The sequence below is a fragment of the Pelodiscus sinensis genome, chromosome 19 (genome assembly GCF_049634645.1).
Source record: "Pelodiscus sinensis isolate JC-2024 chromosome 19, ASM4963464v1, whole genome shotgun sequence".
Classification (NCBI taxonomy): domain Eukaryota; kingdom Metazoa; phylum Chordata; order Testudines; family Trionychidae; genus Pelodiscus; species Pelodiscus sinensis.
In genome coordinates, this window is record NC_134729.1 from 30,557,376 (window position 1) to 30,581,317 (window position 23,942).

At 47.2% G+C, this 23,942-nt stretch overlaps 1 protein-coding gene across 4 annotated transcripts in view; it reads left to right on the forward strand.

Moving 5' to 3' along the window:
- The first annotated feature begins 1,056 nt into the window (after positions 1-1,056).
- CPAMD8 (C3 and PZP like alpha-2-macroglobulin domain containing 8) overlaps positions 1,057-23,942 on the forward strand; it is a 171,509-nt gene continuing 148,623 nt past the window's right edge. For 2 of the 4 annotated variants that reach the window (XR_012896754.1, XM_075903346.1), the window contains exons 1-3: positions 1,057-1,312; positions 5,485-5,636; positions 8,008-8,030. Coding sequence is in view for 3 of the 4 variants with exons in the window: in XM_075903346.1 (XP_075759461.1) it covers positions 1,230-1,312; positions 5,485-5,636; positions 8,008-8,030 (258 nt within the window). In the remaining variant the exon portion in view is untranslated. The remainder of the gene's footprint in view (positions 1,313-5,484; positions 5,637-8,007; positions 8,031-23,942) is intronic. The other 2 variants (XM_075903344.1, XM_075903345.1) reach the window with 1 other exon arrangement.

The window sequence follows — 23,942 nt, forward strand, 5'->3', positions numbered from 1 at the left end:
AGGTGAAGGATCTGGAGCCTGGGGGGATGGCTGAGGTGAGGCAGGGTAACTGAGAGGTGAAGGATCTGGAGCGTAGGGGGTGGCTGAGGTGAGGCAGGGTAACTGAGAGGTGAAGGATCTGGAGCGTAGGGGGTGGCTGAGGTGAGGCAGGGTAACTGAGAGGTGAAGGATCTGGAGCGTAGGGGGTGGCTGAGGTGAGGCAGGGTAACTGAGAGGTGAAGGATCTGGAGCCTGGGGGGAGGGCTGAGGTGAGGCAGGGTAACTGAGAGGTGAAGGATCTGGAGCCTGGGGGGATGGCTGAGGTGAGGCAGGGTAACTGAGAGGTGAAGGATCTGGAGCGTAGGGGGTGGCTGAGGTGAGGCAGGGTAACTGAGAGGTGAAGGATCTGGAGCCTGGGGGGATGGCTGAGGTGAGGCAGGGTAACTGAGAGGTGAAGGATCTGGAGCGTAGGGGGTGGCTGAGGTGAGGCAGGGTAACTGAGAGGTGAAGGATCTGGAGCCTGGGGGGATGGCTGAGGTGAGGCAGGGATGACTAGGGGTGAGGGCAGGAGAGCTGAGGAGATGACTGGGGTGAGAGCTCTGGAGATGATGGGTCAGAGCTGAGGTGAGGTCTCTAGAGCTAAGGGGCCAGGGCTGAGGGGCTGAGGGGTGGAGGGGTGGAGGGGTGGGGGTTCTAACGCTGAGCCCCGTGCCTGGGGGGGGGGGGTGAGGCTGAGGAGGGTGCAGGCTGACAGGCAGAGGAGTTAACGCGGAGTTAACGCGGGCGGGGTGGGGCTCCAGAGCGCACCTGGGAGTGACGGGGGGGCAAGGGCGGGAGCGCCGAGGGGTGTCTCGGGGCCAGGAGGGCGGTGCGCGGGGTCCGTGCCCAGGCGGGTCTCGGCTCGCAGAGGCCGGGTCTGGGCAGGGCGGGGTTCCGACGCTCCTGCCCCAGGGGCCGGGAGAGGGAGGCGCGGGGGTCCCGGCCCCGCCGCCAGTCTCTGCTGTCGCTGTCCGTAGCAGGCGGGGAGCCGCAGACAAAGAGCCGGAGCCGAGCGGGCAACGGGGCCAGGAGGGGCGGCCCGGGGGCGGGGACGCGGCGGGGGGAGCCAGGGGCGGCGGCCAGAGGCACCGGGGAACCGAGACCGGGAGCCGAGCCTGCACTCTCCGGAACAAAGGACGCCAGGGAGCGTCCCGTGGCCCGAGGCTCCGGAGCGCGCAGCCCTGGGGGAAGGCGCCGCTCCCCGGAGCGCCATGCCCCCCAAGACGTCTGGCTGCGCCTGGTGGATCCTCCTGTCCCTCGGCAGCTTATGCGGGGCTCACCCCCCGCAGAGCCAGTAAGTACCTACCGGCCACCACCCCTAACACGGCCGGGTCACCGGCTCGAGAGCCTGGCCCCGGGGCATCTCTTCCTACCGGGGGGGACCCACTGGGTACTTAAGGCAGTGCCACCCCTTTCTCTAGCCACAGCGCCTCCGCCCATTGCCCAGCACGGAGCAGACCTGCAGGTAAGGAGGGGAAGAAACCTTAACCCGTGCGAGGAGCGGGAATGGCTAATAACCCTAACAAAGCATGCCAAATCCTCTCCCCAGTAACCTCGGCCGGGGTCGCGAACTGGGGGAATAGGTGGAGGAAGCAAATGCATTTGAACTGTCTCTGAAGAAATCCAAACTCTGGAGGGGCGGGCACTGTTTGTTTGAACGTCTTGAACGCAGAGTTGCAGGGTATTTTGTGTTCAGTGCAGCAGTATGAAGATGGAATGTTAAATATGAGCTGTGATCTACCCACCAGTTATTGGTAATAGAGGAACTGTTAGTCGTCCTGGAAAGAGGTGTGTTTACTGGAAAAAAACATGTGAAACTCGCTTGAGTGGAAAATCATCTGAGGTTTTTGTTTGTTTTTAATTTCTGTGAAAAACTTCTAATCTGTTTTATAGAAACTGAGTACACAGTTCCTGTGCATCATTTTGGTTTAGTTTAATTTTTACTGAGGTTTGCTTTGTTTTATTACTTTGGTTTGTAAATAGTCCACACTGAATAGTTGCTTTAACTAGAAGCCATGAAGACTTGCTATTTTGTCTTGCTAACTAGAAAATATTTCACATCCTGCCAATTCCTGCCAAGATTTAGTGTAACCTGGCAGAGCTGTTAGTCAAAATTTCTTGCAGAATCTGTCAAGTTACCATCAGAAGTATCCAACCTAAACATTTAATTTTCAAGTACAACACTACTAAATTACTTTATTTAAAGAGACCACATCAACAAGCTGATATTCCAGAAAAAATGTTAAAATATTTTAAATGATGTGGATATATATGCTTTATATATATTACTGCAGGTCAATGCTTTATGTGACAGTTCAAAAGTAAGCAGTGTTTTTGTAGCCTTGTTGGTCCCAGGATATTAGAAAGGCAAGGTGATGTGAGGGAGAGGCAATATATTTTATTAGAACAGCTACTCTCCCCAACATAAGTTGATCCAATAAAAGTTTTAAAAGTAATCATTTAGTACTGCATGCAAATGAATCTCTCTCCCTCCTCCAAATAGATTGGTCATGTTTTTCTTACCTAGGATATGCAGATTAGGTAGCAATCCGGTGTATTTTTAAACCTGCAGCCACAAGATGTTTATTCTCAAATTCTTTAAGTTCTAAATATCCAGTACAGTCTGACTGAACTGCCATAGAGAGCTGAACTCATGTTTGGTGTAATGGGATCTCTATGGCAACGAGGCCTGCTGAGAGAGAAACACTGGGTTGGAATTTGCTAAAAGGTGACTTGGGGGCTGTAAAACACCATCAACCTCATCCCGGAGTGATAATTAATCATGTACTAAAGTGACCCAACTGCTGGAACCATAGTGAGGGAAGTGGCTGAAATATGTTTTAAAGTGTGTGACATGAAAAATTATCTTATAAAAAATGCCATTTGAAAGGAAAAGAAGCAAAAAGATGTATGATGTCATAGAGGATATAAATAGATTGCTTACGGTATCATACACCAAAGACATCGGATACTGTAATAGAAGAGACTTTAGTACACACAGTCTATAAATTTATGGCACAGTGCCATTCAGTATGGGAAGATCATAAGAGTTCCCATCAAAACTGTACACAAAATTTTATGATGTATGGTTGTGAAGTTTTTCAGGGCAGTTTTAAAAGTGAAAATGGGCCCTTTCGAATATTTCTTCTAAAGCTGTGATTTAAAAAAAAATAGAAACTGATTACACATTTTTCAAAATGGAACCATTTTAACAAAAATTGAGTGACTGGGAATGTGAACTCAGAGCTTATGATTCCCATTTCTAAACTTATACCAATAACCTCTTCTTACTCTTTCAAAGTGGTAGTGATGAGGGGAAGGGGTCAAGGGGAGAAATTAAGGCCAAAGTTTTTAGAAATGACTGATGGATTTTAGATGTCTCAGGGATATGAACGACTAGTCGCTTTCCTCCCCTCCTCCCCCCTCTTCCTCTATCAGAAAGCGGCAGTAAGGGGTGTGTGTGGAGGGAAAGGGGGAGACTGGAGGGGGTGCTTCAAAACAGCAGTGCTGCGTGGAGCCCAGGCCCAGACCCCTGGCTCCAAGTGGCAGCACCGTGTGGAGCACAGGATCTGCCACTTTGAAACCCCAAGTGCAGCCCGAGGACAGTTGGGAGTCTGGGGTCCATGCAGCACTGCCATTTTGAAATGCCACGGGGAGTACAGGGCCACGGGGAGTACAGTGTAGTGCTTTTGCTTTTGAAGTGTAGCTGTAGGCTGGAGGTGCCCTTATCAACTAATCGAATAGTTGATGCAAATTGCATTGGCTATTTGATTAGCCAATTAATTGAAATTTTACATCCCTAGTCTTAATTTTGTCAGTGCCCAATTTAATATACTTCAGTTGAATCTGACTTTCAGAAAGCTCTGAAAACCAGGTTTTTCCAAGGTGTGCAAACTTTGGCACACAAAATACTGTAATTAGCCATTTTTAAAATTTTGGTTTAAAGTGCTTCAAAACAGTGCATCATATATAATGCTAATTTGGAGTGGTTCTGATTGGTGTCACTGAATTCTTCAGTATCCATCAGCCTTTTAATATATGACTGACAATATTTAATTGTGTATGTTAGTATGTATAATTAGGATGTCAGTACTACTGCATTGTAGTTGAATTGTTTCAGTAATTCAGACTTATTCATGGCAACATGACTACAATTCTATAAATGTGAATATATTTAATAATGTACAGTTGAGAAACAGTTGTGATATAAAATAATTGAGCTTAGTGCTGGTTTCAAATTACTATAAAGTCTAATTAGTACAAGATTTATTTTTGTAGCTACTTAGCATTATATATGACCATCAAAGATACTAGTCACATTTCCTGTAAATTGTTGCTGCAATATACAGTTAATGCTTGTTGCTTTATTTGTTCTATTGGTGCTTATCATGTGGAATTCTTTGCGTAGTATACTGTTGTAAACTGTAACTTCACAGGATCTCTTTGCAAATGGCATTAATGTATACTTATCAGGAGCTGCTATCTTGATTATTAGTGAGGTCCAAGGGAAATGGTGCTCAAAACGTGAACATATAAAACTGTTCCACATTTTAGCTAGAAGCTGTCCACTTTATAAATATGAAGACTTGATTTTCAGAGATTACAAAACTCCTGTGGTGATGGCCCACTTGTCTTCATTGGATCAAGATGGTACATTAAAGTCATTTTTGTAAGGAGATGAAGACAGTGAAAAATGCCACATTGCAATCTGCTCAATTTTGTGCATATTAGGATGTATCCCAGGCTCCTGGCATGTTGCCAATGTGGCCATCCTGGGGGCAGATTCTAGAACAGGGGTGAGCAAAAGGGCCTTCACGGGCTGGATCCGGCCAGCCAAGTGAGTGGATCCGGCCCACGGAGGCCTTGCTGCTCCCCCGCCCCAAGGCCAATTAGAGTCTGGGGGTGGAGGAGCCCCCAAAGTCTGGGGGTGGGGGAGCCCCTGCGAGCAGCGTGCGGTGATTCAAAGTGCCGTACGCTGCTCGCAGGGTAAGGGCAGTGCGGAGAAGGCTTAGCGCACTCGCCCACCCCCAGGCTTTAATTGGCCTGAGGGTAGGGGAGCATGTGAAGCCTCCTCCTGCGCTGCCAGGAGCATGTGGCGCTTTGAAGCTCAGTGCGCTGCTCACAGGGTGGGGGGGAGAGCGGAAGAGACTTCAAAGTGCCATGTGCTCCTTGCAGGGCAGGAAGAGGCTTCCCCCGCTCCCTTTCCCACAGGCCCTGATTGGTCTGGGGGTGGGGTAGCCCTGCCCCTTCCCATTTAGGCCCCGCCCCTTCTGGGCTGGCCTGGGGCTACTTTAAAAATGTTGCAAAAATTATTTCCCACTCCTGCTGTAGAAGACTGTGTTACAGAGTATTTTGCTCTTTTCTTTATGACAATATTTTAAATAGTTTCATGGTGTTTGGCACCTTGATCACCTCACAATTTGCTGCTGTTTTCATTGACTATCCACTTCTAACCTTATTTTCCAGGGGCTATTTGATAGCAGCACCTTCTGTTTTCCGATCAGGCATAGAGGAAGCTATCAGCGTGACCATCTTTAACTCAATCAAGGAAACAACAGTTCAGATTCAACTAGTGGTCAAAGGAGAAACAGTGGCACGAGGCCATGGAGCAGTTCTGAGTAAGTTTCATTTATGGGAAACTGAGCAAGAGGTAGTGTACAAGCCAAAAGGCTGGGGGGAGCTCTTCAACATCTTTTAGAGAATGATTTCTGATCACTTTGAAGCTAGAACCATAATAATTTGTAAACCATATATTGGTGTAGAATGTTCCCAGCTTTGATTACATTGGCGTGGCTCTGGTTTGTGGGGTCTAAAGTGCTCAACACTGATGTCTTTGAAACACTGAGATATATGGAGAGCTTAGATGTGATGCATTAGTATTCAAGTGGTCTCCATTGACATCTAGATTTCCATTGGTATTGTATATGGGATTAAAAAGTAAGGTTGAATTAGAGGAAAAATCATAGAATCACAGGGTATGTCTAGATTACATGGCTCCGTCGACGTAGATGAGTTTACTAGACACAGGAAAATGAAGTGGTGATTTAAATAATCGCTGCTTCATTTACATCAAAATGGCTACCACGCTGGGCCAATCAGCTGTTTGGTGGCACAGTGGCACAGCGGCACAGCGGGGCAGTCTGGAAGCGCCGCGGTCGACAAGGGAAGCCTTTGTTGACCGTTCCGGGATGCCTCGTGAAATGAGGCTTACCAGAGCGGTCGACAAAGGCTTCCCTTGTCGACCGTGGCACTTCCAGACTGCCCCGCTGTGCTGCCAAACAGCTGATCAGCACAGCGCGGAGTCATGTAGTCTAGACATACCCATAGAATACTAAGAACTGCAAGAGGTCATCAAGTCCAGTCCCCTGCACTCATGGCTGGACCAAGCACCATCTACATCATCCCTGACAGGTGTTTATATAACCTGCTCTTAAATATTTTCAGTGATGGAGATTTCCTAATGTCCAACCTAAATCTCCCTTGCTATAAGTTAAGTTCATTGCTTCTTGTCCTATCATCAGAAGTTGAGAGTATTTTTCTCCCTCCTTCGTGTAATACCATTGAAAGCTCATATTATGTCCCCTCTCAGTCTTCTCTTTTCTAAACTATACAAATCCAATTCTTTCAGTTTTCCCTCTTTGGTTACATTTTCTAGACCTTTAATCATTTTTGTTGCTCTTCTCTGGACCTCCTTCAATTTCTTTATATCTTTCCTGAAATGTGGTGCTCAGAACTGGACACGGTACTCCAGCTAAGGCACAGAGTGGAGTGGAAACATTATTTCCTGTGCTTGCTCACAACACTCCTGTTAATGCATCCCAGAATCATGTTTGCTTTTTTTTTTTTTTTTTTGAAACAGTGTCACCTTGTTGACTTGTGGACCACTATGACTCTTAGATCTCTTTCTGCACTACTCCTTCCTAGACAGTCTCCTTTCTGCCATACTCCTTTCTGCAGTACTCTTTCCCATTTTGTATGTGTGAAACTGATTGTTCCTCCCTAAGGCTACGTCTAGACTGCAAGCCTCTTTCAAAAGAGGCTTTTTCGAAAGGTACTTTCGAAAAAGCTTCTTTCGAAAAAGAGCGTCTAGACTGCAAGCAGTACTTTCGAAAAAGCAAGCCACTTTTTCGAAAGAGAGCACCCAGGCAGTCTGGATGCTCTCTTTCGAAAAAGCCCTGTTTGCATTCAAGAACGCCTTTTTTCGAAAGAGCACTTTCGAAAAAAGGCGTTCTTCCTCGTGAAATGAGGTTTTCCACCGTCGAAAGAAAAGCCGCATTCTTTCGATTTAATTTCAAAAGAACGCGGCTGTAGTCTAGATGCAGGTGAAGTTTTTTCGAAAAAAGGCTACTTTTTTCAAAAAAAACCTTGAGTCTGGACACAGCCTAAGTGGAGTACTTTGCATTTGTCTTTAATGAATTTCATCCTATTTGCCTCAGACTGTTTCTCCAGTTTGTCCATTTTGAATTATAACCCTATCCTCCAAAACACGTGCAACCCCTCTCAGCTTGGTATCATCCAAAAACTTTATAAGCATATTCTCTATGCCATTATGTAAATCATTGATGAAAATATTGAACAGAACCAATCCCAAAACTGATCCCTGTGGAACCCACTTGTTTTGCCCTCCAGATACCTACTTTGAGAACAGTTATCCACACGGTTATGTGGCCAATTCCAACCTTAGTTGCATACTCTAATCATTGAGCACTTTGCAATTTACTTTGAAAATTTTTTATGAATTAACATACCCAATCAGGACAAGTTTATACTGAATCGCTCTACTTTCTGTGGTTTCCTTCCCGCATACCCATGGCTTTGCACAGTGCAGAGAAAATTATCCACGTAAATTATGTCACCTAAATCAAACCATAATCCAGGGACTCGTCAGCTGGAGGCATCATGATGGTTTCCTTCTCTGAGCTCTACTTGTTTTAGAAGTAAGTTCTTTAAATCAGAGAGAATAACATAAGCTCTCTTTTTCTCTTTTAGATAAAGGGACAATCAAGCTTAAGGTGAGTGTCAAGTATTATTCATACAGCGTTTGGGGAGAGAGAATATTTTATGACTACCATATAATCCACTACCAAGAAAATTAGAATAAATTTTGGGCTGAATTAATAATCCTGATTTGTGCAATTTTAAGGATTATGTTTCATATGAATAATATATGCAAGAGTCGGGCAATTTATATGAATTAACAAATAACAATAGCAAATTAATGACTAGGTTATTTTATAGTTGTGGTGCTGTGTGGGATATATAACTGTCAAGGAATACTAGATGTACACAAAAATTCTCAAAATATGGCAATAAAGTACTGGATATCAACTGGAAATCATTGCAGTAATAGCATGTTCCTATTGATTTTATGTTGCTACATAGGCTCTTCAGATTCTTGCAAATTTACGCTTTTGGCATCGATAATTCTGCAAACAGGGAGTGAATAAAATGCAACCATATTAACTTTGGTTGAACTAGAAACATGAAGAAGTTATTTTTATGGCCCAGGGGAATCCATAGCGAAGTATAATCATCATTGAATCGACGAATAGTGGGTTGTACCCAAGAAAGTTCGTGATACCATCTACGTGTTTTGTTAGTATTTAAGGTGCTAATAGACCATTTGTTGTGTGTTAAGTTTTTTCAGTTACAGACTAACTCCGCTCCCCCTCTGAAGCTTTTAATCATAGAATCATTACGGTTGGAAGAGACCTCAGGAAGTCATCTAATTCAATCCCCCTGCTTGAAGCAGGATCATCCCCAACTAAATAGTGGTTAATTTAAATTCACCCTAGGAGAAAACAAATAAAAAAACAAAATAAAAATCACTGTGAACCTATCTAAGGAGATCAAATGAGTTTTAAAGAAATGGAGTAACACCTGAGCTTCAAATGTCTAGGATGTTAGTATTTAAATCTGTCTTCTACACAGTCAGGAAATCCTGGGGCTGATATCCCCTGGCTTTGCATCGTATAAATCATTTAACTCTTTACCAAATGAACATTAAATGCTTCCAAATTAGACTTCACCACTTACTTGCATTAAGGTAGTGATTTTATACCCACTTTGCATGCTGATATCAGGTTTGTTTGTATTTTCCAGACTTCAGAAATATTGGATATAAATTAAATACAGCCATGCCATATACTTTTAAGTGCCACTAAAATCTTTGGTTCCATAAGTGGTGTTTAAATACGCTGTTTTGTTATATAAAGTGATTGTGATTTTCTATGAATGTTGATTGCTGCAGCTGTGGCAACTAGAACAGGAATGAAAGACAAAATCATGTATTAACATATTGGATCTAATTATTTAAAATAGGGCTTGCTTCGGGGTCATTATATCTAATGGGAGATGGAGGGAGGAGAACAAATCTTACAGTTACACCTGGTCTACACTAGGACCTCAATCTGAAATAACCCCCTATATTCAAATTAGTAAGCAGTGCGTCCACACTACCAAGCCCGTTATTCCGGAATAAGGGGTCATGGAATTTGAACTCTGTAGTCCTGCTTTTCATGAGGAATAATGCTAATACTAAACTTGCAAGTCTGAAATAATGTTAGCATGAACATGCTGGTGCTGCTAATTCAAACTGTTTTGCCTCCAGGAAGCCTCCCACAGCTCCCCAGTGCTTCCTGGGACTCTAAGTCTGAGGTAGCATGTCCACATTAACGGAGCCTGCTTCATACTAATTTTGATGCTTCCCCATAGTGAGGACACACAAGTTCGAATTTGTTAAATTGGGAGTTCATAAATCAAATTTAGTCATTTCAGAATAATTTCCTAATGTAGATATGGCCTTGCTGAAATGTGATGTGTTTCTGGAATACTTGCAATACGTCACTTTTAAGAAGTTTGTGGGGCTGTGAGGATCTTGATAATTCATTGGATTAATCACTGTAACTGTGTGATCCAGATCAGAATAAATCCACATAATCTTTAAGTATTAATAGTATAACAGAACTGTAGAATTGGAAGGGACCTAGAGCGATCATCTAGTCCAGCCCCCAACACTGTGGCAGGACCAAACTATGCTTATATTACCCCTACAAGAGTTTGTCCAGCCTGTCCTGAAAAAGCCCTAGTGAGAGGCATTCCAAAACTCTCTTGGAAGCCTGTTCCAGAGCTTAACTATCCTATTGTTATTAAGTTTTTCGTAATATTATTTGTGAACTTTGATAGTTTTTGTTGCGGTTCAGCACAACTTAGATGAGGCTACTATAAGGTGGGTGCATAACTGGCTGGATAACCATACTCAGAGAGTAGTTATTAACGGTTCACTATCCTGCTAGAAAGTGGGGTTCCGCAGGGGTCTGTTTTGGGACCGGCTCTGTTCAAGATCTTCATCAATGATTTAGATATTGGCATAGAAAATACGCTTATTACATTTGTAGGTGATACCAAGGTGGGAGGGTTGCGATTAATCTGGAGGATAGGGTCATAATTCAAAATGATCTGGACAACTTGGAGAAATGGTCTGAGGTAAACAGGATGAAGTTTAATAAAGACAAATGCAAAGTGCTCCACTTAGGAAGGAACAATCAGTTTCACGCATACAGAATGGGAAGCGACTGTCTGGGAAGGAGTATGGCAGAAAGGGATCTAGGGGTTATAGTGGACCACAAGCTGAATATAAGTCAGCAGTGTGATGCTGTTGCAAACGTGATTCTGGGATGCATTAAGAGGTGTGTTGTGAGCAAGACACGAGAAGTCATTCTTCCGCTCTACTCTGCGCTGGTTAGGTCTCAGTTGGAGTATTATGTCCAGTTCTGGGCACCGCATTTCAAGAAGTATGTGGAGAAATTGGAGAGGGTCCAGAGAAGAGTAACAAGAATGATTAAAGGTCTAGAGAACATGACCTATGAGGGAAGGCTGAAGGAATTGGGTTAGTTTAGTTTGGAAGAGAGAAGACTGAGGGGGAACATGAGAGCCGTTTTCAGGTATCTAAAAGGGTGTCATAAGGAGGAGGGAGAAAACTTGTTCATCTTGGCCTCTGAGGATAGAACAAGAAGCAATAGGCTTAACCTATGGGCCTCGGCCTGGTACCGAGCTGCGGGAAAAAAATACCGGGCCGAGCGAGGCGAGCTTGGAGGGGGGAGGGGTGGGAACCGGCCGCCGGGAAGCAGGATTGGGGGCAGCGGGGCTGTCCTGTGGAGATCTGGGCAGGCGGGTAGTGGAAGCAGAGTTGGAGGTAGCGGGGCTGTCCCACGGAGATGGGGGGGGAGGAGGCGGGCAGGCAGGCAGCAGAAGCAGGGTTGGGGTAGCGGGGCTGTCCGGCGGAGATCGGGGAGGGCAGGCGGCGGAACCAGGGCTGGACAGGAGTCGGGGCTGCTGGCCGGGGGAGATCAGGAGGAGGAGGATGGGAGAACCAGCTGCCGGAAGCAGGGCTGGACGGAGGCAGTGGGGCTGGTCGGGGAAGGTCGTCGGGGGAGCGGGGCTGACCGGGGGAGATTGGTGGGGCTGACCGGGGGAGATTGGTGGGGGTGGGAGGGAACCGGCCACCGGAAGCAGGGCTGGATGGGGGCAGCAGGGCTGGACTGGGGAGATCGGGAGGAGAAGTGGGGGGTGGGGGGAGCGGGACTGACCTGGGCACATGCAGACCCTTGCAGACAAGTGAGTCTGGCTGGGGATTCCATTTTGCCTCCACTCCCGCCCACATACCCTCCCTCGAGTAGTTGCAAACTGCCTGGCAGGTAGACATACTCAGGCAGCGTGAGCACATTTACCAGCCAGGCAGTTCGCAGCTAAGGACTGATACACCTAATTATAATCAAACTTACCTAATTAGAAAATACCAGGCATTTTATATGTCTGGTATTTTCTCAATTTCTTTCCCGGACAAAACCTTCAAATACCGGACTGTCCAGTACAAAACTGGACACCTGGCAACCCTACCCTTCCTTGCACCCTCCCTCCTACCCTACCCCCAATCTGATCCTGCTCCTGCCTCCTGGAGTGCTCATGTGGCGCCAGGTCCCCCAAGCCCTAGCCCAGGCTGGGTGGAGGATGCAGCTGGCGAAACACTGAAAATGTATTCATTTTTCATTCTTTTTTTATATGCATTTATATTTTTGGGCGGCAAAAAACAGTACTGAAAAAAATGGGTTCCAACTAAAGTAAAAAGTTTGGGAAACCCAGCTTTCTATCCATCTTACAGTCCATTTATCCAATCCATATTCTCTTAACTTGCTGGCAAGAATATTGTGGGTGACTGTATCAAAAGCTTTGCTAATGCTGGCACTGGGGGCTTTGGGAGGACCAGAAACAACTTATTTGAATATTCATCATTTGCTTAATGAATATGCAAATATGCAAATGAATGCTACCAGTCCTCCAAAAGCTTGTGAATGGATTTACTGGTCCCCATGTCAAAAAGTTTGGGAACCCCTGGTCTAGACAGTATTTGGTCCTGCCATGAGGGCAGGGGACTGGACTCGATGACCTCTCTAGGTCCCTTCCAGTGCTAGTATTGATTCTATGCTTGATTCTATGATTTGGAGTTTCTTTCTCATATGCAGTGCTGCACGTGAATGTAAGCACGTTACTGTCTCAGGAAGAGCTATGATACGTTGCTACAACAGGGCATGGATACCTTCATTGCATCCACAATGTTATAATTTGTTTACAAGTAAATCAAGGCTTTGTTTTAACAGAAGCCCAACTATTTTGATGGCACTCTGTCAGGATCTTTTGTCTTCTGGAGTGGGGGCATAAGAATAGCCATATTGGGTCAAACCAATGGACTAATCCTGTATCCTGTGTGTGACAGTGACCAATGTCAGATACTTCAGAGATAATGAAGGCAATTTCAAGTGATCTATCTCCTGTCATCCAGTTCCAGCTTTTAACAGTTGGAGCTTTAGAGATATCCGGAACATGGAATTAGGTCCCTAGGGTTGCCAGATGGTTTCAACAAAAATACCAGACACGCTTGACATTACATCACAATCTACATTACATCTTATTTAGAAAATACTAGACATTTATATTTTCTCAGTTATATTTTCGCAATTTGTTTCCCGAACTGTCTGGTTCAAAACTGTACACCTGGCAATCCTATGGGTCCCTGATTATCTCGACTTCAAGCCATTGATTAACTTAACTAAATCTTTTTTAAACCCAGTGATACTTTTGGCTTTCACAACGTCTCATGGCAACAAGTTCAACAGTTGGCTGTGCTTTGTGTTAAGTACTTCCTGAAGTTTTCTTTAAACCTGCTGCCTATTAAATTTGTCAGGTGACTCGTACTTCTTTTGTTATGGGAAGGGGTAAATAACACTTCCCTATTCACTTTCTCTATTTTCATGTCCTCTCTTGGTCATCTTTTTTTCTAAAATGAATAATTCTAGTTTATTTAATCTCACCTCTGGTGGAAGTTGTTTCATATTCCTAAGCATTTCTGTCACACTTTTATGCACTTTTTCCAGTTCCAATATGTCTTCTTTGAGATACATTGACCAGGACAGCACACAATATTCAAGGAATACCATGGATTTATATACAGGCAGTCCCCGGGTTACGTACAAGATAGGGACTGTAGGTTTGTTCTTAAGTTGAATTTGTATGTAAGTCGGAACTGGTACATATTGTAGGGGAAACTCTAGCCAAACATTTCTCCAGAGCTCAGTTTTATTCTCCCACACCTCACTTCCCTCAGTCCTTTATTCTCAAGCGGAGGTGTCTGCTGAGAAAAGCCGCCCCGCGTCTCCCTGGTCTGCTGGGGGGGGGGGGCGCTAGCTTCGCGTCTCCCTGGTCTGCTGGGGGGAAGCAGCTAGTGCGGGGTTGCCTCACCCCGTTTGTAAGTAGGGATCCGATGTAAGTCGGATCCATGTAACCCGGGGACTGCCTGTAGTGGCATTATGATATTTGTCATCTAAAAAAAACAGCTCATGTGTGCGGATTTCCTCCTGTAGCCTTTGCCTTGAAAATATGTGTCAACATGTATTTCGTTTCTTCACAATGGCCTGTCTTCCTTGAGTGTTTCTTTAGTGCCTTGATTATCCAGTAGCCCCACTGACTGACAGGCTTTTTGCTTCTGATGTATTCAAAAAATGCTGATAGTGTTTGTGTCTTTAGCTAGTTGCTCTTGAAATTCTTTCTTGGCCTAACTTATTACACTTTTACATTTGCCTTGCCACAGTTTGTGCTCCTTTCTGTTGTCCTCACCAGGATTTGACCTCCAATTTTGAAACGATGCCCTTTTCCTCTCAGTACTTCTTTTACTCTGCTGTTGAGCCATGATACCCCGCACTTTCTCCCACACCTAAACTCCTTCCCAGAATCCATACCCCGCACCCTCCTCTACACCCCAATCCTCTACCCCAGCCTTTTAAGTGAAGACGGGGACAGCCAGGGATGGAGTGAGGAGGGATAGAGTGGGGGGTAGGGCTTCGGAGAAGGGGCAGGACAGGGGTGTGGCTTCAGGGACGGGGCAGGGGTGGGACGTGAGTCTTTGGGTTTTTACAGTAAGACAGTTGGCAGCCCTGCCAGGTAGGCATGTGGAAGCTCTGGTCATGCCAGAAGAGCACATTTAAGCAGCTTGTTGGCTACCAGCCAGCGCAAGTGCAGGACTGCCCATGTGAACATGGCTTGTGTGTGTGTGCTTGGGGGGCTTATTGACTATTTTGCCTTGGGACCCAGATTTGCTACCAGAAGGCCTGGTGATGTCTAGATATTTTATCTCTACCTCCCTTCCTGAGGTGATGTATGTCACGATGAGGATAGTTGAAATCTCCCATTATTATTGGATTTTTTGGCTTTGTAGCTTTTCTAATCTTCATGACCATTTCACAGTCACTATCTCCATCCTGGTCAAATGGTTGGTAATATATTCCTACCGCTAGACTCTTTTTAGTCATATTCCAAGATTTGTTGTTCCTGCTCTGTAGTTTCTGTGACTGATATTCATACTGTTTGGCCCGGTGTTTAAGCTGTGCCTGGGAATCTGGGTGCAGAAAGTTTGTGAGACATTTCTTCTTTTTTATGTGGTGTACTTATCCAAATGGACATTGACCATTACCACATGCATTATGCCTTCTTGCTATGAAAGGGTAAGGGATGATGTAGAAAATATCCATAGTCAGAGAAGCCTCTGTAGACTTGTTCACCCAAAGTCTGCATCTCACTATTGAATATGACCTGTGGTCATTGCTGACTTCAAACTTGGATAAAGACAGTGTATTACGGCCTTTCACTTTTAAATTGCCTTAAACTGGTATCATAATATCACTGTGTACCAGATTTTTTTGTATTTCTTTTTTTATCTGAAGAAATTTTGTTGTGTATTTGGTTTGTTTGTATTGTGACAGGGCAGATTAGAGGGCTTGATTAGAAGGGGAGAGAGACAGCTCTGAAAAACAGCAAGGGCCCTGGTTAATTAGGAGCAGCTGAGACAGGGATGCTAGAAATCAATTAAGGACCAACTGAGCTGACTTCAGGCTGCCACTGCACCTCTTTAAAGGCCTTCCCTGTGGGGGAGGCCTAGAGAGAGTGGAGGAAGAGTTTGGAAAGTAGAGGAACTTGTAAAGGAGAGTCAGAGAACCCTGTTTAGGGCAGACAGGGCCCAGTCCACAATACATAGGCTGCAGGACAATGGACTAGGGTTGCCAGATGGTTTAACCAAAAATACCAAACCCCTCCTCCCCCCCAAAAAAAACCCACAGGGGAAAAAAGGCAGCTTCCCTGCAGAACCAGGTAAGAGGAGGGCTGGACTGGGTTGCTGAGAGTGTCGTAGGGTTGCCAGGTGTTCAGTATTTTCGGCTCCCGGTAGGGGAAAAAAATCAGAAAATACCGGACATTTCAGGTGTCCAGAATTCTCTGAATTGTTTTACCGGACAGGAGGTGAAAATACCGGACTTTCCGGGTCAATACCGGACACCTGGCAACCCTCCAATGGACTGACCAGAGGCCTGGGACCCAGAAGTGGGACTGACCCTGCCACAGTATGAAACAAAGGGATAATTGTAAACTGAGTGAGCAAATGTGTGGCATTTCTTTCAATAATGCCATATATTTACTAATATTCTTAATTATTTCCCTATGTAAAGCACTTGTGGCATATTCCAAAGGTAAGCATCCAAAGAATCTACTCTCGATTTCTGAGGAGCATAAAATGTTTCATTTGTGCGGGTGTGTGACAGGGGGTATATACCCCACACTGGGGCAGGAGGCCTTAATGCCATGTGGGTGGAGAAAGTCCTGCCCCCAGCCATACTGAGTATGCTCCAATGGCTGGAGTCGTATAAGAGGGAGCAGCTTAGCTCAGTCTGGACTGGACACTGGAGAGAAAGAACCTGCTAGAGGAGCTCCAGAGGAGGACCAGCTAGAAACCCAGATAACAGGAGCTGGAGACCTGGGAGACTGTATTGAGCCTCCAGACCTAGCAGAACTGCAGGATGAGACTAGTACCGCAAAGTCTGATGACCCTGAAACTATGAGGATCACCCCAATGCCAAAACTGGGAGGAAGTGATCCAGGGAGGGTATGCGAGTGGTATATCCAACCTGAGTGAGCTCAGCTTGTTGCAATGGGATTCCCCCCTGAGCGAGTGGTGGATCACTCTTCCACTGACATGGCCCTGGGTCAGGGTCCAATGAAATAAGGTGGGCCTGGACTACCCTACTGGGGCTGCTGCCCCAAACACCTGCGTCTCTAGCCATTAGGCTGTGCTGCCCTGAAACCCAGGACTATGTTACTGACTCTGGCCATTAGCCATTGTTGACACTTACAGATGTCTACACTGCATCTGTAGCTTGAAATAAGCTATGCAATTTGAGCTACACAAATTGCATAGCTTATTTTGAATGTATTTCAAAATAGCTTATTTTGAAATGTCTCTTAATCCTCATGGAACGAGAGTTACAGGGATGTCTGAATAGCAAGCTCGTTTTTTGAAAAGCTATTTCAAAGTAACAGGCTTGTTTAAAAGATGCAGAATAGCTATTTCGGGATACCGGAAGTATCTCGAAATAGTGCTGCAGTGTAGATATACCCTTACTGACTAACCATTGGGCTGTACTGTCCTAAACCCTAGGCCCATTTTATAGAGGATTGCCATTGGGCAGCACGGCCTCAGGAGAATGTGAGTACTAATCAGGACTTGCTAAGAAGTCCAGGTGAAAGACTGGGATAGAGAACTGCCCCCCTCCCACTCCTATCCCTGATATAGGAGGAAGATGAACTCAGAGAAGCTCCTGATATGGATGGTGGAGAACCAACAGCAGACAACTCAACAGCAACAACCTCAGTTGGTACAACAGTTGACATGCCAGCACCAACTCCAGATGACTCAGCATCAGGAATAGCAACAACAGCAGCTCCCTGAGCTGGCTACTCAACACCAGAACCAGAGGAGGTATTGGTCAAACAGATAGTAGTGCTAGTGGACCCTTAGCACCTGCTGCCACGGAGGTAGGGGGAGTGGGTACTTTGATGGACCTACCAATATGGTTGATGAAGATGGGGCCCAGTGACATCCTGAGTTTTCTTAATTAACTTGGAGCAGGACGCTACGGCTGCCCATTGACCCCAGGAACACTGGGCTATGCAGTTGGTCTCTTATTTAATGGGACAGGCGCAGATGGTCTACTGTAACCTCAAAATGAGAAGCTTTGCATTATACAGTGGTGAAGGAAGTTATACTGGACCACACGGGTATCAGCAGAGAGACTTACCATCTGCAACTGCTGAAGGAAAGATACTCTACAGAGGCTCAGCCACAGGCTGTGGCCCAATGCATACGGGACCACTGCTGGAAGTGGCTGAACCCAGAGGAGTTAACAGGACCTCAGATGGCAGAAGTGGTGGCTCTTGAGCAGCTTATACAAGTGCTCCCTGCAGGAGCAAGGGAATGGGTCCATCACCACTAAAACAATTACAGTGGCACTAATGGAGGATTACCAGTCAGCAGAAGAGGCCTGGACCTGAACACGATAGGTGGAAAGCTTAAAGAAGTGAGAGATTCTGGGGAATGGGTGCCTATGCGCCTTGTATCCTGGCCATGCCAAAATCACCAATCCGGAGTGCTGATAGCAATTTAACCAAGTCCCTGTAGGCAAGGGCCCAGCTAAGGAAGGCCCAAAGACCATCAGAACACGGAACCGTTGCTAGGAGTGTGGTCAAGAGGGACACTTTGGACAAGACTGCCTGTATATGGACTGTAGCTATGGCCAAATCCAGTCTCCCAGGTATTGGGCATGGAAACCCAGCTCGGAGAAACTAGTGACCGCGGTCTCAATGAAAGGAAAGGTGACAACTACCTTGGAGAATTCTGGATGCAACCAGATGATGATACGAGAACGACTAGTCCCTGGCCTCCATCTACAATGTATCCACAGGGATATATGATCATATCCAACTACCTGGGTAAGGCATGAGTGCCATGCCTAGGAAGAAGTCCTTCAAGAACATGTGGTGCGCTGGCTAACCGACCCCATAGTACTAGGCCGAGACTGGCCCTTGTTTAAAGAGGTTGTTCAGGAGTGTGACTACTGGCTGTCTGGGAGACATCAATGTAGGAAACTGGATCGAGCCGGCAGAGCCAACGAGAGAGAACACCCAATGGGTTCCTGCTTAAGGGGGAGGGTGTTTGACACTCTCCCACTGACATGGCCCTGGATTGGGGTCCAATGGAATTGGGTGGGGCCGGACTGCCCTATTGGAGCTGCTGCTGTGGATGTAGCCATTAGGCCAGGGGTGGGCAATAATTTTTGGTGGGGGGGCCACTCCAAGATTTTGGTAAATGGGCAAGGGCCACAATTTTCTGTCAAGGGGGGATGGTGTTTAGGTTGGAGATTGGGTGCATGGGGTAAGGGACTGGGGTGCAGGAGATGGTGGGGGTCTGAGAAGGTGTTTGGGTAGAGGAGGAGGTTGTGATCTGGGTCAGGGAACTGGGGTGTAGGGTCAGGGAGGGAGTGTGGGTGGAGGAGAGGATTCTGGCCTGGGGTAGGAGTGTAAGAGGGGGTACAGGGTCTGGGAGTGAGTTGTCCCTGCGGCGGGGGGTGTAGAGGGTTTGGATGGTGATCTGAGGGAGGGAGTTGGGGTGCAGGAGGGGTTGGGGTGCCAGAGGCAGATGCTGACTGGGAGCAGTTTATCCAAGTGTCTCCTGGCCGGCAGGCTGGGCTCCCTGCCTGCTGCAGCCTCAGCCCGCTTGAAAATGAAGCCTCCTCCCTCCACGTGGCTCTCAACTCCAGGTGCGGGGGAGAGGCTTGCACTGTCCCAGTCTCTCAGGCCAATCTCTCAGCCCCGATTGGCTGGTTGTTTTCAGCCAATAGGAGCTGAAAGATTGGCTGAGGTCAGATTTTATTGGCCGGTTGTTTCTGGCCCAAAGGAGCTGAGGATTGGGGTGGGGGCAGAGGGATCACAGCCGTCCTCCCTCTCCCTGCAGAGCAGAGAGCTGCAAGGGATGCATTTTAAACCACAGTAGCTACGTGTGCCTGAGAGTGTCAGCAGGGTGGTCAGTGGGCTGGATTCGGTGGGTTGGAGGGCCAGATCTGGCCCCCAGGCCATATTTTGCCCAGCCCTGCATTAGGCTGTGCTGCCTCAAACTCCAGGGCTGTGTTACTGACTCTAGTCATTATTGACTCTTAGGGTATGTCTATACAGCAGTGTTATTTTGGAATAATTGACTTTATTTCAAAATTACAGTGTGTGTGTCTACACAGCAATCTGCTATTTTGAAATAATTTTGAGATTGTGGACTTCTTACTCTGACTTCTGTAACCCTCATTTTACAAGAAGTAAGGGAAGTCAAAGGAAGAGTGTTCTTCCTTCAAACTTCCTCTATGTAGACAGTGCCAAAAGCCGAATTAAATTATTCAATTGACATAGCTGAAGTTGCATATCTTAATTTGACTTTTGCCCTGCAACGCACAAGTAGAGACAGACATTTCCATGGCACCAACTGTAGAGGCAGTTGGTGCAAGTCTACATCCCCTGTGCAGAGGAATGAAAGGGGCAGATCCTCCAACTTTCAGAAGAGGCAAGCTGCTGTGCTAAAACACCATCCACAGCAGCAGACCAAGATGGCGCCTGCGGGAACAATGACTCCTGTCCCACAGGGGAGGTCCAGTCAACTCCAACCCATCGCTGCTCCCTGGATCGACATGACCAAGACGTTCAACTCCCCTTGAGCCCCAGGAACCTTCGAGGCAGCCTGGGAGTTGATACAGATGATGACATCAGTCCCCTCCAGGAGGGCCAAGGCACCTGTTGGCTAGGCCAACAGTGCCATCTCATGGTAAACCCTTCCTTCTACCATGTCATTCTCCGTTCCAGGTGCAGACTTCCCCACTGAGGACAAGTCATGATGTGGCATTGTACAGATCCCTGGATTCACATCACTTAGCACTACCCAGTACTTCACTGCCTTGGTCATCGGACTCTGAGACTGAATCTGATGCAGACTCCTACGGCTCAAGAAGATCCAGCAGTAAAAGGTCCAGGTCTTGGCACCATCGTCAGCCCCTCTCTGGGAGTGGCCACTCCTGTGGAATCTTCCTCGCTGCCTTTTTTGGACCCTTTGGGCCTCTCATTAGGCTCAACCTAAGGTGTCAGAGCCTGGTTGACGTTGATAGCCTCAATGCTGGAGGTTTCCTGAATTGCCCCAGCATGTGGAATTATTGCTGGCATCATTGGCACTGTCAGTATTTGCAGCACTGTGGGATCCCTCATTGTCTATAGGCACTTTGGCTCTATGCTATGCCCCAGCTTCGACCTTGGCACTGATGACAGCAATGCTGATGCCTGTCCCATCTTTGGTACTGGCTCTGGCACTGACTGCTACTGCTCCAGCACCAGCAACTCCACCTCTTGCATTGGCTCTGATGTCCACCTTGGCGCTGCTGCTAGTTCAGGACTTGTCCCAGTAGCAGGGGTGAAACAGCCTCTACGTTCACAATAAGGCCCTCTAGGCGCAGAGGACAGTGACTTGGCTCTAACCCCCCCCCCCCATCCTATCACCTCATCCTCTTCACCAGAGGAGACAGTGTAGCACCAGTTTAGGAGGACAACAGGTCCTTGCAGCAGCTGCTGTGTAGGGTAGCCCAAAGCCTTAGGAAGTTACCGAGGATGCAGCTCCTGTAATGGATATCTTCTCCTTCTCAGGACCATCTCAGATTGCCTTCCCCATTATCACATACCATTACAGACCCTACCAGATCCCTCTGGCAAACCCCAGTTCTCTGGTTCCTACAGTAAAGAGGAATGAGCATTGCATCTTTGTCTCCTCTAAGGGATATGGACACTTGTATCCCTAATTCTTTAGTAGTGGATGTGCAAGAGTTTGCCTCAAAAAAGAGAGGCCAAAAAAATGGACATTTTTGGGAGGAAGGAATACTCCATTGGGGGCTGAAACTTATCATTAGCCATTGTGCACATAACACCTCCTCAACCTTGTTGGAATTCACAGAACTTCTACCACAAGACTTTCAACAGGAATTCACCTCCTTCATGGAGGAAGGTAAACTGGTGTCAAGGGCATCACTACATGTGGCTCTTGATAGGGTAGTCACAGCGACTCACACCTTAGCCATGGCTATGAGAGAGCACCTGGCTTCAAGTGTCATGTTTACCTCATGAGGTCTAACAAACGCTGCAAGACCTGCTATTCAAGGAGCCTATCTTGTTTTCTGAAAAAAATAGATAGGAGGCTCCTTTAGTCTGAAGGACTTCAGGGCCACTCTGAAGTCCCTGGATATTCATACACTGGTACCAACATGTAGGCACTTCAAACCTCAACCCCCAGCTTGTTCTTGCCAGTCCACCAGCTGTCAAGACTCCCTCCGGAGGAGGAACCACAGTGGGAGGAAAAGACAACACTCTTCCCCTGGCCAGGGCTGTAGGCAGCCCAAACATTCCTCCAGTTTGAAATAAGCCTTTTGAAGGTACTCTCGAGGACAGTGTACCTGATCCCATTCTGGATCTAAATTACCTTACCTTTGATTCCCAACTATCCCCTTCTACTGTGCTCAGTCCCAAATTACCTCAGACCATTGAGTGCTTAGCATTATAGGTGCTCATCCAATTCTCTTCCCTCCCGCCTTTCCATCTCCCTTCCTTGTCCCTTTTCAATGAGCAATTTCTCATACAGGAGGTGCAATCACTCCGACTTTCTAGGGGCAGTAGAGATGATTCTTCAGGTGTTCAGGGGCAAGGAGTTTTACTTTCAATGCTTCCTAAGGGTATGTCTACACTACAAAGTTAATTCAAACTAACAGACGTTAGTTCAAATTAACTTTGATAGGCGCTACACACACGAACCGCTAGTTCAAACTTAATTCGAACTAGCGGAGCGCTTAATTTGAACTAGGTAAACCTCATTCCACGAGGACTAACTCCTAGTTCGAATTAACTAGTTCGAATTAAGGGGTGTGTAGCCACTTAATTCGAACTAGTGGGAGGCTAGCCCTCCCCAGCTTTCCCTGGTGGCCACTCTGGGCACCACCAGGGAAACTCTTCTGCCCCCCTCCCAGCCCCGGAGCCCTTAAAGGGGCACGGGCTGGCTACGGTGCCCGTGCCAGGTGCAAGCCTGCCAGCACCCAGCCAGCAGACCCTGCACCTGGCACGGCACAAGCCAGCCACCCGCTGCCACCCAGCCCTCCACCTCTTCCCGGGACCAGGCTGGCGGCTCCCAGGAGCCTGCCCAGGTCTGCAAGAGGCGGGCGCCCACCTGGTCTAGTGCAGACATCGTGGACCTCATCCACGACCTCGGCACTAGGCAGAGGAAAGTGGCCATCAAGGGCAGGAGAGCTGCCAGCCTGGCCACCCAGGAGCAGCTGTGCATGAAAATCAAGGTGGTCCACTGAGACCCCCGACCCTTAGCCCTGAGCTTAGAAGACCAAAGGTCCATCTAGCCCAGTAGCCTGTCTGCCAACAGTGGCCAACACTAGGTACCCTGGAGGGGATGGACCGCAGACAATGACCAAGCCATTTGTCTCGTGCCATCCATCTCCAGCCTTCCACAAACAGAGGCCAGGGACACCATTTCTACCCCCTGGCTAATAGCATGCCATGGACCCAACCTCCATAACTTTATCTCACTTCTCTTTAAACTGTTCTAGTTCTAGCCTTCACAGCCTCCTGCAGCAAGGAGTTCCACAGGTTGATTATTTGCTTTGTGAAGAACAACTTTCTGTTATTAGTTTGAAGCCTGCTACCCATTCATTTCATTTGGTGTCCTCTAGTCCTTCTATTATGGGAACTAATGAAGAACTTTTCTTTATGCACCCTCTCCACACCACTCATGCTTTTATAGACCTCTATCATATCCCCCCTCAGTCTCCTCTTTTCTAAGCTGAGAAGTCCCAGTCTCTTTAGCCTCTCTTCATATGGGACCTGTTCCAAACCCCTGATCATTTTAGTTGCCTTCCCCTCTCCCACCCTCTCTCTTCCCCTCTCCCACCTCCTTTTCCCAGTCTCCCCGAGTTTTGCTCACTAAAGAGAGTTTCTATTTTTGAACACACGTCCTTTATTTTGTACATCAGGAAGGGGGTCTAGGAAGGGGTAAGTGGAAGGAGGTGAGGGAGGAATGGGGTACGAGCCCCCGATGGGGAGGACTGGGCTGGCTCTGCAGGCTCCTCGGGGTGGAAGCTCTCCTGAAGCCCCTTGATTGACCCCCCCTCCGGATGGCAGCCTGCGGCAAGTGCAGCTGGGCTGATGGCCGAGTGCTGTGATGTGCCGAGTGTGGGCACTCAGGGCACTCCAAGCCAGGACTGCTTTGCAAGCGGGGAACCCTTGAGAACTGTCTGTCCGGGGTGGGGGTTGGGTCCCTTTAAGCACAGCCCTCGGCTAGCCTGAGACAGCAGCTCCACGCTCTAAGTCCTAATCTGATGCCCTACCAGCACTGCTTCCGGCCATCCTTAACCTCAGTTCAGGGTCCACTCTGTGTGGACATGCTAGTTCGAATTAGCAAAATGCTAATTCGA